This window comes from Prorops nasuta, unplaced genomic scaffold (assembly GCF_024137725.1).
Source record: "Prorops nasuta isolate Cenicafe-Biocafe unplaced genomic scaffold, Cenicafe_Pnas_1.2 PNAS00014, whole genome shotgun sequence".
Classification (NCBI taxonomy): Eukaryota; Metazoa; Arthropoda; class Insecta; order Hymenoptera; family Bethylidae; genus Prorops; species Prorops nasuta.
Genome location: NW_027116811.1, coordinates 3,391,032 through 3,407,800, shown reverse-complemented (window position 1 = coordinate 3,407,800; position 16,769 = coordinate 3,391,032). Strand labels below are relative to the sequence as shown.

Here is a 16,769-nt window from a genome sequence, read left to right as displayed (position 1 = left end):
TTTACGACCGACAAAAGAAAACCCCCTGCTTTCTTTGTCATATTAAATTATTTATCATTCGGAGGAACAATGGAGGTTTAATTTTAAAGAGTGTTGGAAAATTAGGGAATATTAACAGAGAGATAAAAACAAGTGCTGGAGTGACTGATAACGAATGGCTCGGCAGGATTCTCTGTACTATGGTGATAAATGGTCGAAGGCGGAAAAATGCATGACTCTTTTCAAGATTCAAGGCTTCTCCATACCTAATGGTTTTCTTTCCGCCTACACCTAACTCTTCCGAGTCGAGTGTGTTCCAAAACTACTAAATAACACAAAACTTTTGTGCATAATAAATAACAGCTCCACTTATAATAGACGGTAATGAGATATGAATTATTTATATGGCTCGTTAAGACTCTTCAGGGATATTTGGCGAATGAATAAACAAAACGGATATTGTGGTAAAATAATACAATGGTAGTTATACAAATGAAAATTTTTGAGATTGATTTAATCCTCTCCGGACAGTTCTTCTTCCAATATGTTTGTACCACTTTTCCAGCTTTATATTTGTTTCATCAGTTCGTGGAAATGTTTTCTGCAATATTTTCACCATGAAGAATCTGACGCGTAATCAAAAACTCGCCAAGCACACATGGACTGACGTGAGTAACATATTGACAGCCATCATCGGATGATCATAACAGCCCATGCGGAACAAAACCGGCCATTCCGCGGCTTGACTAGGGTGAGGGGGATCACGTTGAGGGTGTACGGGAACAAAATATCATTTCACGGCTAGCTAACTATATACAAAAAATTTAGCTAACTAAAAAAGGAAATATTCTTGCTTCAAAGATTCTATAAAAATCCAAATGAAAAATGCAATAACGTTAGTTATAAGCACAATCTTTATATTAATGTTGCACTTGAAAATTCAAGAGTTTTTGTGTAAATATTCACATTTAAAACCAGATTTTAAAAAGGCTTGTAACGAAACCTTCTGTTATACGAGTACCATCATACACCCTCTTGACATTTTGCTTTTCATTTAACTGTTGCGCGGTTCACGGTTATTGTTTGTAGCTTCTGATAGGACGCTTAATAGTTACCAAGCGAACAGTGTGATGACAAGTAGGAGAGTAAAAATTCTTCAGACTTTTAATTTTAAATATACTGCGTGTAGCAATAAAGGAAGGAAAATATAAATAGTAGGAAAAAAACGAGCATGCAGGAAGTAAAATTACAATTTCACGGAGTAAAGCGGGTGGATGGCCAACGTTTGCGTTTTATTAGGAAAAACGGTGGGAAGGCGTCGGTGGTAGAGAGAACGCCCAAAGAACACACATTCCTGGTGTTAAATCGGATCTGTAACCGTGAGGCAGACGCGAGCATCCGGAATACGTCCAATGCTAATTGCAAAGCCGCGAGAAGAACGAGAGAGGCCTAGAATCTTGATTAAAGCCATGAGCAGAAAAAAGTGTGGCTTTTCACCGAAATTATTTGAGGGTGCTAAAGAATAATTGCACATATTAATTTTCGCTCCACAAATTTATATAATCTTGTACCGAGGCTTGTTAAGATAATTATTAGAAATTTTAATTTGCCTTATTAAGGAAAGATCGAGAATTTTGCTTAACCGTCGATTACAGTAAGTTAGAGCGTGACGTGTTTCGAAAAGAAAAAACACTGAATTATAGGGTACGTTATTAGATACTGCCCGAACATTAATCAGGATCACTGGGACTTCTGTAAGATTTCGATCATGAACCCCTGCTCTTTCATGCAACTGCACCACGATAGCACACTGATGTGAGTCACTCCGCTTTATCCTAATGGTCTTAACGAAAATCGATAATGCTACGTGTATATATATATACTTAGCTCACTCGTGATTTCATCATATTTTCTACGTCAAAGAACGGTGTATACGAACTGTATTAATTATACAAAAATAGCAACACAGTCGAGCTATTTTTATAAGGTATCAAGATATCATATAACAATTTTGATAAAGTTTAGAGTCCCGAACATTCATCGCGTGCAATCAATTATCCAGACAAGGATCATTTACCAGGACAATAAAATTTGAATAATCAACAGAATCGATCATTTAATTGTGACCATATCCGCTCAGTGCGAGTATAATTCTCCCAACGTAATACGAATGTCGCGTATTGAAGGTTCGTAATCAGGCAGGAATTAGTCGGAGTCGGTGAGCACGTTTTGATGGATAGAAAATTTAGTTTCCGGGTAGCTCGATCGATTCTCGTCGGGAAGCCTCGCGTTCCACGCCTCCGGCGGACCAAAACGATATATTACTACTTGTCGGAAAAACGCCCATTTACCACTGGAGACACTCGAAATCTGGTTTAGTTTCAAATGAGGTCGAATGATCTGCATCCAAGTTTATAGTCAGCGATTATACGAGCTCGGCCTCGTATGAGATCGGACATTCATCCACGAACAGCTTGTCGGAAACTCTGGAATCGGAAGAGCGAATGGTAATCCACGCGAAGTTGGATGAAATCCAAGCAGAACTCGGCTTTTCGAAAGATGAGAGCCGAGCTTTGACGGATCTTTGCGAAGTTAGGCAACTTTCCGCAGTGCGTCCTTCACGCCACGACGATGATTAGACCGATATTCCACGAGCATTCGCATCAACGCGAAGGACGACGCCTCGGGGTTTACTCTTCTGATTGACCCACGCGTTCTCTTGTTTTTCTTCCGATATTCCAGCGTGATTTCATTTGCGCCCAAATCCCTGATCGAAATGCACCATCCAATTCGAGCCGTACTAACGAGGAAGAAACCTTAATATTATTTTCTCACGTGTAGCAAATATTTATGTAAAATTTGCGATCTAACGTGTGAGGGTGAAATGGGAAACTATTTTTTATACGATTTTCCGCAGTTTTTCAGGCGTTCAGAGGTTCGACAGGGAGTGAAATTAAAAGTGCGATACAAAAGGTAGAGTATGTAAGAAATAGGGTGGAGAGGGGGTGGCTGTGGACGCGAAGCTGGCTAAACTGGCATTCCCGAATTGAGAGAGGGAAGCTTTGCGAGAGCGAGTCGAGGGTAAAGCTTATTTTGGCGGGTATATCTTTCTGCCGTTCTATATCTTTTTTCATGCATTCCTCTTTCTTTTTCGACCCCAAACTTATACCATATATAGAGCAATAAATATTTTCTTCTCTACGCCGCTAGGCAAGGACTTCGCACTATTCCCATGGCGCGCTCCAAAGCTACCACTAAAATGTAACGCTTACGAGCGCGACATTTATTATTCAAGAATGTGTCACACACGTGTACACAATGAGCTCTTTCGCACCAAAGTCATCCACTTAATATCCCGACGATTGCTTCTGCCTATCATCATTTTACAAATCAACTTTAACCAAGTTAGAAATGACGTAACAAAATACGAGCTTAAATGTATTTTTAATAAACTCAATGAGTCTGTATTACTACCTAAAGAAACATCGAGTAATTCTCTGAGAAATAACGTAACGCCCTAGGACTTGAATAGAAGCAGAATTACGTAAATATCCACCTGTATTTTTTCATGCTCTTATTACAATGGCATTTAAACACTTAAAGTATTTTTCATTATGACAATGGGCAAATATTTATTTGTCCAGATTATAGAGGTAGAATAACTGTTATTTATCTTGCGTAATACTTTTTGTTGAAATTGCAAGCAAAGTTCTGTCTACTCTGCAAGCAGCAAAAGAATTGGATAGCAGAGCTAAATCAACTTTCAGCACGTTCTATCTGGACAGTAGACTGGACCAGAAGCAGAAACGTGAACGAATGTTTACACTCATACGTCACAGCAAGGTGCATGGATATCATTTGGCTGATGGACCTAACGATAACTGGATGCGCATAGTGGTTAATAGAGATAAGCAGACTCACCTAGTTTGGAAGGAGCTATCTGGTAAGACGGAATGCGAATTTAGACCGAGGATGGTTTTGGATGTGCACAATGTTAATGCTAACACAGAGAAAATCTTAGATAAAGCAGCTTCGCCGCTCGAATGGTCGGTGTAGACTGCAGAAAAGCCCGCAGATGATACCAGAAAGCTAAGGGAGACTGCATGACATCATCACCGACCAATCAGAGCCATTTCCACCGCGCGCAGGCGTTCCACCCCTTAGCCGGGGCTTGCGATATATCGCAATCGATCCTACAACCTCGCGCCCTACAGGCGTCACGCACCCTGCTAGCCAAGCTATAAAGCATTTCAAAGAGTGGCGGGAATAACCCTTTCAACACAACGTGCAAAAGATGTTCTCTTTTTCAGAAATGAAAAATATATTCTTACAAAATAATTCTAATAAATATACTATTTGTATTTTTATTTAAATGTATCATGCTATTATTGTTAGAAAATGTGACAAAGCTTGCTATTCCACATTTTTCTGACAAATTTATTTTTAAAATTGATTGGAATGATTATCTTAATGCAAACTAATGTAAATTAAAATATTACTACATCTAAAAACAGAAATATGTATTTTGATTGGTTGTGGCAGTGTGTGTTTTTTACGATTATACGAGTTTCCGAGTAGGATATGGTAACCCTTGGTTTAGGCGTACTTACCGAACATCAGGCTTTACATAGAGATACATATGTTAAAACTTTGTTTCTCCGAAAGAATCACCGAAAAGTATCACGAGGAATGGTCGAATTATACGACATATTGTACAGGAGTAACACCCCTCTTGAAACAGATCGAATCCACTACTGAAAGATTCCGAAGCATTCGATTGACGATAGGGGTGGCTTATGCTGAAAACTTGACAAAATCACACTTTTATCTTAATGGTATATACCTCAAATAAAATTTACGAGGTTAAATACTGAGGAGCAGCATTACATCTATCTCCAAATTAAAATAAAATATACGTAACCTAGTAATGAGTTTTAGGTTCTCTCCAAATGTATTAAAAATGTGATTTGAGGGAAGTGGAAGAATTACCGATACTTCTTTACGGGCACCCTTCCTGAATATGTAGTGAGAATGGCCAGATTCAAGGAAGATCGATGGTGCTAGGAGGAATAAGCCAGGAATATGTTCCAATCAATCACGATACCAGCCGTATACGAGATTAAGCCTTACTGAGATTTATCGAATAAGAAACGTGAGCTTGCAAAGAAATTAAGCTAGTGCTAATTAATTTTAAACTCGAGCCTATCTACTGTTATGATGAATATGGTACTGTTTATCTCTGTCGAAATCAGCTCGGTATTCATGAACTGACGTTAAGATATTATAGCGGCTATGTGGTAAAATTATCGATGCTCCTGCATGGTGGCACGAAACTTGAAACGGATGCCTGTGACCTCATATTTCCGAGGAGTGATGAAACGAACAGACCAAATATTAAATTCAATTTCATCACAGCCTGTTCGAGTAGCGAAGCGTGTTTCCATCTCACGAATTTACATAAGTGACTTATGGTCAACAAGTACTACCTTTATGACAACTATACGATCCGAGGTTGAACGGATATCTTTGATGTGACGTTTGTAAGGGGTTTAAACACGGGATGGTCGTTACGAGACTCGGTGTAGAATATCATACTTCAGACTCGCATTCGTTCAGGAAAAAAGGGTAAAAGCCATTGTTCTAACTAGAACGCGTTTAGAACTCTCATTTTTCATAGTTCTGTATCATTTATAATTTTTTTTTTTCCTTTAGCTATTCATTAAATTGAGATATGTGCCACTGTGACAGCAACAAATCATCTGAAACTTTTAAAAGCAATTAAGTATAATACAAAAGGAATGTATAATTTATGCAATGATCCAAAACAGTATTTTTCTTCAAGTTTCCATCTGGATTTTTGATGAAATATATTTAGGTCTTGCTTTTTTATACTGATAGTACTTTTTCGTGAATATTTGATCTGGCATAATAAATGTGGGAGGAGGTATGTCATGAGTAAACGTGTTATCAGATAAAATCGCGCTATCGGTCTTGGTAGATAAGAGAACGGTGACACACTGTTGATGGGACAGAGTATCTTTAGTTGTCGCAGTATCGTGACGTTACAGCAAATTATAAATTTTTCTAAAAATATATAAATTTTGGTGGAGATAACAAATAAATAAGAGTAAGTAAATACTATTTATATATTAACATATTTATTATAAATTCGTATCGATCTCACTGAGCAAGTAAAACTAGAAATTAAATTATAATGGAGCGTATTAAAATTTTAAATTGATATTATATGACATAAATAATATCTGTTAATATATTTTTAATATATTCATTAAAAGGTATAAATTTATTCAAAACCTTAGTTCAATGACAATGTTTAAATGATGAACAGAATTTAATATTTGTACAAATTACAAAGATATATTGTCTGCATAATCAAATAAATTGAGTGACGGATAAATATACTTGTACATACGTTCACAAGTGTCTTTTAATATGCACAGTGATGCTAAAGTTAAAACATGCTATTCACGTAAAATATTATTTCATTTATTTAATATTAATATTAGCTATTTTTTATATAGCAGATGGCAGGGTTATATCCGAATCTTCATGATAGATTTAGAACTGAAGGAATTTGTCCAATCTGTCTAATGGAAACAGATTTAGCACCGAAATACGTGTGCGACAATGGTCATATGATGTGCTATCGATGCAAGCCATATTACTTCAGCTGTCCAACTTGCTTTTCACCAATGGAGCTGCAGCATCCTCCAGGACACGTCGATTCACCCCATATGCCACCACAAACGCACTATACGCCGCTGCCAATGCCACGTACACAATTTCAACATAACCCTAGTGCACCACCAATGAATGATTTTATTAACAAAGAACGATCCTCGTATCCATACGAGCCCAGTCCAGATCAAGATCTTATATCATGCTCTTACCAAAGTTCAGGTTGTTGGGTAAAAGTACCAAAGCATTTACAACAGCTACATGAATCCAGGTACGAATATATATATCAACGATATAATATTTAGTACTGTGTACAATAAGATTTATATCATTATTATGTATCAAATTCAGTCTAATCATTACCATATACATTTTAGATGTCAATTTCGTCCCCACTTAGAAGTGGAAGTGCTCCCAACTGATCTTAATCATGGCCAAGATGATCTGATAGAATGCCAGTACAAAGCAGCAGGTTGTAATGTTAGAACACCATTTTGGAGACAAGCAATACACGAAGAAAATTGCGTCTTTAAAGATAAGTCTATCGCTTTGAACGAAATAACCGAAGATTTAGGCAAATTCAATTTTCTACCAGAATCAAGCCAATTGCAGGAACTGGTGATCTGTCGATACAGAAATTATGGATGTATGGTTAAAATGCCTCAATGGCGTAAACAAATTCATGAAGCTAAATGTAATTATAAGGAAAATCACGAAGAAGAAAGTGACGCTGATTCGAATGCTGGGTATGACGAAAACCAATTGGTGGATTGTAAATGGGCTGTTTATGGTTGTCGAGTAATGCCTAAACTTTATCGTACAAAAATTCACGAGCGAAAATGTAACTACAGGCAGGATGGTATAGACAGCGATAGCTCGGAAGAACAATTCGACCCTGACGAGCAAGTTGACTGTAGATGGGCTACTTATGGATGCAATGTGAGACCCAAACGATATCGCAAAGATGTTCATGAGCAAAAATGCAATTACCGACCAGAAAATGCGGGAAGCGACAGTTCCGATGCTGAAAACGATCCGGAAGAGCAAGTAGATTGCAAATGGTACGTAAATGGATGTCGAGTTAGACCAAAGCGACTGCGCAAAGCTATTCATGAAGAAAAATGCAATTACAGAATGGAAGAATGTGTTTACAAGCATAATGGATGTAACGCTCTGTTTACCCCATCCAGAAAATATGCTCACGAACGTAGCTGTGAATTTACTTATTAAATAAATAGAAAGCACGAGTTGATATTAAAAAAATAAATGTATACTCAATAGTATAGTTAATATAGGCATGTAAGTTTGTGTTAAATTATTCTCACAATTTCACAAGATGGGCGATAATTTAATGCTGCGTCTCTTCCTATGTGAAAAAGCTGCTGGCTCTACAATGTATTGAAAAGAATCTTAAAGACATTGAAAATTAGGGTGACAAGCTTCAGTTTAATGGGGGAAGGGGGGTTTATATGGAATACTAAATTTACAAGTCATTCCAGGGATAGAGCTGAGCAAGTTTAGAAATGCCATTAGCTGCGATTTTCAGGATGCTGAGAGATAATACGGGAGAGGATTATTTAGCCACTACTCCTCCTCCTCTCTTTCTCTCTTCCTCACTCTCACCTGATTCTTTTCCCTCTCTAACTAGCGTAGGAGTCCCCAACCCGTATCCCTGTAGCGAAATAGCGTAACTTAAGTTCCCGTTCGAGGGATCATCTTGAGCATGATCGCCTGAAATGAGGGGGTGATGGCAGGGCTGGGATATCCAACACCTGGAGGCTAATGGTGCCCTTCTACAAGCATCGACCAACACACCGTTCAACGACCAAAAGACACCTACACGTTTGAATCAGCCATTTATAACGTCGTGGAAAGGTTGGGGCAAATCTATCTGAAACGCGATTGCATGCAATTTTTCTCTTGACACTGGATTCTTTAAGTCAATAAAGCATGACCATGTATAAACTTTATTATCTCTCTAAATTATATCTATAGCTGATAGAATGTTTCGTTCAAAGAAAAACTCCTATATACATAGAGTTCCTTATTGCTTGCAAAGAAATTTTTTCACGACGACGCGCTTGATTTGCATAGATCCAAAGTTCTTGCTGAAATTATACCCTCGACTTGATTGTATGAAAGGGGATAATATATATATAGGAATCTTCAGTTTTCTTCTAGTTACGTAATTGAATGGCAGGAATCTTGAAAAGCCTCGGCTGCGAATAATCAGCATATCCATTCAGGAACGGAAAAGATGAAAGAGGCAGAAGGTAGAAAAGACTGTTTTATCCTAGGGAAATCTCAGAAGTTCAGAAGGGAATTCAAATGCACCTTTCTTTGTGCTAAGTAAATATCGAATAGGTCAAATCGAGAGAAACTCTCGTCCACTTACAGTCCGAAGAAGCTGTCATTTTAACTGGTCAGAACTTGGTCCGCTCGGAGAATACCTAACTGATGGACAAAGAGGAAATAGGGGCGCTTCTTTACATAGTAAAGACCAAGAAGTATTCTGGATACGCATCCCGAATCTTAAAGGGGATGCTATCGAGTCAAAGGTCGTACGTGACTAAAGTGATGTATATAGAAACAAAGGAAAAAGATTTACGCATAACTGTAATTTCATATGACATGTAGCTTCCGTATATCAAAAATTTTACCCCCATTCATATTTTATAGTGCTCGTATAACTGAAAACTTGATGAATATTAATAGAGAGCGATACGTCATAGCTTTGTTTAATGTTTATTAGCGAGTATAGTGTCTTGTTAAATAAATAGATTCTTGTATATCTCGGTTTGTGAAATTTATTACGTACGCTTGGAGGCTATAAAATGATTTTAAAAGCACTCTCGAACATTCTCGATTTGCATTAGCAAACAAGCTGTTGCAGTCTGTGAATAATAATCAGACGAGATGGCAATTAAGGAAGGGGCTCGGTAGTCATGGCACTTTTCTTATTTTCTACGTTCAGCTCTGAGTACAAATAAGTCTATCGGTATAAGGTGATGAGAAAAGACGTAGCTCGTCATATTCCATAAAATAAACAGGCATAACTTCGATGTTTTGTGCTTCACTGACGGAAGGAAAACTGAAGCAACGTTGACTTAGTTACAGCTAAATTGCACCCTCGGGGAAAACCGCGTTGAGTGAAACTTATGGTGAAAGTCAGCCAACTTTAATCAGCATACAGGTGATTATTTATTCTCCGTGCTATTTTTAACTTCGAAATATTGTGGTTGTAAAAATATTAAAAATGTTAATTATTGATTATCGGAATGCTTATAAAATTTTCAAGGACATATATGATATTCCACTTAAATAACAAAGGTATAGTATATTGGACTGGAATGTCTGGAGTCAGAATAAAGATGAAATGTATAAAGTGGAAAAATGGTAACTATTTTCCTTTTGGATCGAATTCAGAGGCAAACGGATATCTATAAAGGTAATCCAAGTATACAATAAGTCTAGCAGGCGTACAATGGCAAAGGATCACTTTAATGCATGTATTCATGGAGGAAATCCACATTTTGAATGAAAAGCATAGAATGTTCTTAGAATGTCAGCATAGCGCTTTCGCACCAAAGCTACCAGCATCCACTCGAGCTATCGAGTTTCACGTGGTTCTCTCCAATTTTCCACGTACCTTCGTGATCAGCACGATCAATCACGATGCTTCAGCTATATCTTAATCAAGCCTGCTATGATGTACTGTACTAGAATATAATATATACGGTGCTGCTGGATGATGCACGTATCTCACAACAAGATAGGATTTTCCCATTGGAGTAACGGCTTCGAGTACAATATTCCCACATAAATATATTCGGCACCTGGATAAAACGGCAACTTCCGGGTCACAAAAAGTTGGTTTGTGGGTGCACGCGAACTCTATAACTCATGGCTGAATTTTCTCTCTACGGGGGAAAAAAAGCCGTATCTCAATTCTGTCAGGTTATAACTATCAGCCTGTGTCACGACAAATCCATGGGCGAAATGATCTCGCGTTACATATAGGCTGCGGCTAGCGCGACCGAATAAGTCCTAAGCATCGATTCGCACGCTATGAGTTTGGTCAAAATATCGAGTCTCGAAATGATGCTATCAGCTACTCACTGATGGCTGAGCCCTTCATGCGTTAACGTCCCTTTTCAAGGCCAACAAAACGTAGATTGACGGGTAATTCGAACCATGTCCAATTCTTTGCTGACCTCTTACTTATAATCGGAATATCTTGGTGCGATAAGATTACCAATCGTAATAAGCTTGCTTAGAAATAATTAAATTTATTTAATATAAAAAAGCAGGTTTAAAATATAGATGAAATTTAAAGCCATTATGTAAATAGGACTGGTCATTTGGCTGGTAAGAATCCCATCAAGCAACGTTTGTTTTTTAAATCTTTTGAAGGAGAAAAGTTGTTCCAGTGAGAATTAAAATTCTCAATATAACCCTTTAAAGGGGGAACGAAACACCTTCATGATTTCAAAGACGCCTCAAGATGAGGAAAGGGGTAGGATCCAAATTAAATGAATCGCAAAAATGGCAGGCAAAACTGTATTTGTAATGCAAATCTGCTAGAGTCCACCCTCCAAGGAATGAAAAATGAAAAGCTTGAAACAAGCAAGAACGAAGTGAACTGCTCTCTGTCTTTTTCTATAATCCGATTTCAAATTCCCGTCGACTTTGCCCCGTCGAATCACGTCCGAGCCACTTTTAGTTCCCACTTCAATAATCAGAAAAAAGAAACTAATTTCTTGCTGCTAATTACCTTCGGGATTCACCGAATCGTTGGACCGAATGAGTGCCTTGAATTTTTATTCTGTCAAAATCTTCATTAAGTGTAATCCTAAAAGTGGTCCCTCGCTTTCTTTTTTTTTTTTTTTTCCCGTCCAACTATGAATATATTTATATTTGACCTTAGAGCTTTTATCTTTACCACTCTTAATATCAAGCTTTGCACGAAATTCATCCCTATTCCTATTGTCCTGCTTTCTAAATGACTCATCGAATTAAAGGCTTTTGTGATAAAGAGTAGAAAAGGCAGCAAACACAACGGTCGCCTCTTTTCATTATCTTTTTCTCCACTTTTCTACTGGTTATCGTTTGCTCTTTCGTGCACTGAACGCAATGAAAATCTCCCTGCTTTCTAAGGGCTGTGACAGTAGTTAATACAGACCAATCGTAATAATAACACTTTTCTTCAATGGGAAAATTAAAAAAAAATATACTTTTATTTACCTATTTTATTATAGTATTGAGTTAATAATGAAATGTGGAAGCAAATATTAAAGAAAACCCATTAGTATTCACAAATGCCATTCATTTGTGTAATAAAATGAGATTTCACAGATAAAATATTCCATTTAATCGGATTAAAATTCATTGCAACTAGCTCAGACGTGGAGTCAAAGGGGTAACGATCAAACAAGTCATAAAAGGCTCACTTATGAAATAAAGGTAAAAATATCGACGACCTAACGCGAAGCGATATATTTTCCGTAATGATTTACTGATGGTAATTAAAGGGTCGAACGTCAGTGCCGGCTGCTTGCTGATGACCAACGGCTGCTGCGTGAGACTCATATTAATTACACATTTATATTTTCAACGAGACACACCGGACCACGATCCACACAGCTGCACCATTAAATACATTTGCAAACTACTTTTAAGAACTCGAATCATGCAAATCCATTGTTTACCGATATCGTTATCTACATATTTAAATAAATATCGTGAGATTCTTAATTTTATTGAACTAATATTGATCAATATTCATTCTCTGCTATTAAGTGCTTGATATCCCTTTCATCATTCCATATTTTAGAAGTTGTTGAGTTAGGAAGCAAGGGCGCCTATTAATGGGACACCCAGGTGTTGGAATCCTTGTCGATGATGAGTTATCTATAGTATCTCTCCTTTTAGCAGCATAATTCCCGTAGTACTTCAGTACCGTTCAGGTTATTACTTTTACGACAAGGGTCCACTTTCACTACTTCGAATACCGAAAATACTGCAGATATTATCTTGTACCTAGTATATATTATTTATAGTGAATATAGTGTCTCTAGAGCATAGTTCTTGTTACTATGAAAATTATTCTCGATTCATTCTCTTTAAGTACAATATTTATAATCATGTAAATTGTAATGGAGGTTCAAAAGAGATATTTGTCTATTTCTAATTTATAAGAGCTTGATTCAAAGATGCAATTGCGACAAAATGAAGCTTTCAAATTCGATGAAATCTTCGATTTCAACTACAAATTATTCAGAATGTACGAAGGAAAATATAAGTTTGTCTTATGCTCTCAATATATGATTTCGTTAGTGAGATAAAAATCTATGACATTATGTAACAGATGAGAGCAGAAGGGAGATGACTGGAGGATGCCTTTTCATCGAAGCGCATTAGGCTGCAAGGGCTTTGACGAACCAATTAAATAAATGGTTCTAAATTGTAGGCGCGTTACTGTTACTACGTTGACAAAGTGGTACGAATGAGAAGGAGCTTTTGACGTTTCTTCCATTAAAGGCTACCCCTCTTTTACAAAACAGCACACTGAGGCCACTCTTCGCCCTTCTTATACACGCCTCATCCTCGTACTCGTCACCGTCTCATTCGTCGTAGCCATCAATGACAGTGTCTGTTGCAGAATACACATTGAATCCATAAATAGTTAAGAGAAGTATTCAATTTGTTGCATACTTAGCCGCTATTGTTTCTCAATGAAAATTCAAGATTGATTTGGTTTGACACTTTTACATTAAAGTATTTATCATGGTAATAAAAATAACCAACTTGCAGCGATGTGAAAAAGACTACGAAATTATATGATCTTTGTTTATGAAAAATAATTAGGGTAAATATGTGTATGTTTGATAAATAAAATAGAAATCTTAAATTAACTTGCTAAAATGTAGATAAATATAAATGTTTCTAATGAATGATATTTTTCATTAGATAGATACATATTTTTAATTATGATTAATTCATCATATTGTTTACTATATGGAAAACATTCATAGTAGATTAAACGCTTTACTTCCCATGCTCCTCTGCATAGTAAGCAAATTAATAACTAGATTATACATTCATTATGCTAACAAAATTGTAAAGAAATTTATTCCTGTATAACCAAATACATTTTATTAAATCAACAGGTAAACTCACAAAATTGTATTCGTTTCTTAAAGTCATTTTCTATTACTACCGTTGATAAAGAACATAACGGTCTTGAAATATAATCTAAGATAGGTAAAGCTGTTCTCAGTCGGTAATGTGGTACACAAGTCATACATGTTGATAAATGCGAAAAATACAATGTCGTTCATCTTACCAATCCTTTATTTTATAATCTCAAGTAGAAGTAAGCAGAGAACACAAAGGTTTCGTTTACATTTGAAATTGCCCATGTCAAGGATTAGCTCTAAACTTGATTATATCTATTTCTGTATGTGCAACCTAATATTTTCTATATTCTACAAAATATTTACTAGTCATCTTAGAAAGAATCATTCCGTTTAGAAGTAAGGCACTTATTAAATTTTACAAATCACTGAATTTCTATAAAACATGTGTTTTAATATCTAATCAGAAAATACAATTCACTACTTGAACATTAATTCTATATGATTCATTTTACTTAATTAGATTTTGCTATCTCTTAAAAATGAATTTATGAATAGTGCCTATTCCTTTTCCGGAAATAAATTAAAATAAAAAGTGGAATGATCTAAGAGAACGCATGTATGTATATAATTATTTTGTTAACTCCACAAATTAATAAAAATTATAATTCTTGAGATTCTATATTTAAAAAAAAATATTTTGTAATTAAAATATTAGCTTCATACTATATTATGTTTCCACAGGGATTTAAGCCTTTATCGATTCAATAATAAAAATAATGATTAGCTTTGTTATTATTTCACACATCTCTAATTCTTTCATTTATCCAGCCCTACTATTTTTGTATTTAATAAATAAAATAGGCAGCATTTTCTCCTTAAGAAATGTAATTATTCTACAAGGAGTAACGAATATTAAACACATATAGTAGTAGGTATTTCCTCGTACCGCATCATTATATAAGCGGATATTGACAAAATCATTTCTTAATCGATGCAAACGATTTAGATATCGTGATAAGGGAAACCCCACCTATATAAATTAATCGCTTCCACGCGTGATTTGTATAGTCCTCTTCAAACTTTTATATCTTACTGACCATGGCGAATACAGTATTGTGCTTCTTAGCTTTAGTAGCAGTTTCTCAAGGTTTGTAAATTAGTAGAATTAAAACTTTTTAGGAAATTCTATATATTTTTATATCGCGAATAGCAATAAATTTATCTGCACTTTTTATTCCTAGCTTTACCGTATGACCTAACCCCAAGAATTGTGCACGGGCAAGATGCGAAAGAAGGAGAATTTCCGTATCAAGTACGTAATATTGTTTTCTTTATAATTAATAGCATTAAAAAAAAATACAAAGAATAATAGAAATAATAGCTTTTTATTTATTATACGTGTATAAATACATATATACGGATAAAGAGAAATAAATGAAATATAGAATAATTGTAAAGTTGGTCCAGACTCGATGAAAATCAATTACGATAAAGCAGTCTTTATTATTTTGACGAATAAGCAAACTAACCATTGAAAACAAAAAGTTCTTTGTATTTCGTTTTTTGAATTTTCGATGAAAACATTTAAATTATTATAATACTTTACAGGTTGCATTAAAATACGCAGGCATTGATTTCCTCTTCTGCGGAGGCTCGATCCTTAATGAATATTACGTGCTTACCGCAGCGCATTGTGTTCATGGCGATGAACCAGATAATATGATAGTTATTGCGGGAGTTATTAATCAAAAGTATAACAATTATACACACAAAGTTGAAAAAATTATTTCTCACGAGAAATACAACCCTAGAGATTCTCATGTGAACGATATTGCTTTATTAAAAGTAAGAATCTCAGATTTTGGTTTCAAATTATCATCTTTTGTAATAAAATTATATTTGTTGTTATAATAAGAATAATTAAAAACGATATTATATCTTTTATTGACAGTTAAAGACTCCATTCGAGAAAGTACAAACGATTAAAAGCGTTCCTTTACCATCTAAAAATGAATCTACTAATGAAGGTGATAAAGTAGTGGTATCTGGATGGGGAACCCTCTCAGTAAGTAATATCTACTAAATTTTTCAAAACTTTATTTTGCATTGCAGAAGTAATTTGTTTTTCTTTTAAATATAGTCAAAGAGTAAAGCAGTACCGGATATACTCCAGCACGTCGATAGTTATATAATGAACCAGAAAAAATGCGAAAGTTTATACGATGAGGAAGAACTTTTCATTTACGAGACACAACTTTGCGCTTACGACCCTAAGACTCCAAAAGGACCTTGCTTCGTAAGTCGAGTTGAGTTACTGCTTTTTCAAAATTTGCTATATATTATAACTATGAATTCGTATTTTTTTTATATAATAGGGAGATTCCGGTGGCCCATTGACTCTTAACGGAACAATCGTTGGGATTGTATCTTGGGGTTTTGATTGTGCTCTTACTGATTATCCAACCATTTACACACGTGTATCATCTTATCTGGATTGGATCAAAGAACACGCTGTTTAACGTTAGATACATTTTTATAAATTAATCATATAGATGTTCTATTAAAAAATCTTAATTTATTATAATGCGTATAAAGAAAATGAAATATTGGTTCCGTGTATAGTTTTTTACACAAATAAAGCAATATTCATAATAGCTTTCCTGAATATTCATCCAATTGTTTCTTTTATTTTTTAAACTCTTCGCCTAAAAAGCTTCGTTCTTTAAAAAATGCAGTTATTGCATATTTTCTTACAGCAACAATACCAAACGGTGTGTCACTCTAATTACCTTTTTAGTTTACATTAACAAATAACTCTATATATTGCTAATCACCCAATGTTAATAACCTGAATGATCGCCAGGTCTTTCATACAAACAAAATTCTATCTCTTTCTATCCAAGTGCACCAAAGTACACCATTGCGTCTAACTTTATAAATCATTATTTTCTA

At 35.5% G+C, this 16,769-nt stretch overlaps 3 protein-coding genes across 3 annotated transcripts in view; 2 read left to right on the top strand and 1 right to left on the bottom strand.

Moving 5' to 3' along the window:
- hwt (heavyweight) overlaps positions 1-16,769 on the bottom strand; it is a 96,643-nt gene that overhangs the window by 49,509 nt on the left and 30,365 nt on the right. The window lies entirely within an intron of this gene.
- Positions 5,990-8,725, top strand: LOC136778232 (uncharacterized). Its single transcript, XM_066734894.1, has 3 exons — positions 5,990-6,106; positions 6,522-6,949; positions 7,056-8,725. Exons 2-3 carry the CDS (start codon positions 6,525-6,527, stop codon positions 7,906-7,908), a joined length of 1,278 nt encoding a protein of 425 aa, XP_066590991.1. The 5' UTR covers positions 5,990-6,106; positions 6,522-6,524; the 3' UTR covers positions 7,909-8,725.
- On the top strand, positions 14,878-16,473 carry LOC136778234 (trypsin-1-like). The gene is made up of 6 exons (XM_066734896.1): positions 14,878-14,964; positions 15,059-15,129; positions 15,426-15,662; positions 15,769-15,882; positions 15,958-16,113; positions 16,193-16,473. Exons 1-6 carry the CDS (start codon positions 14,916-14,918, stop codon positions 16,334-16,336), a joined length of 771 nt encoding a protein of 256 aa, XP_066590993.1. The 5' UTR covers positions 14,878-14,915; the 3' UTR covers positions 16,337-16,473.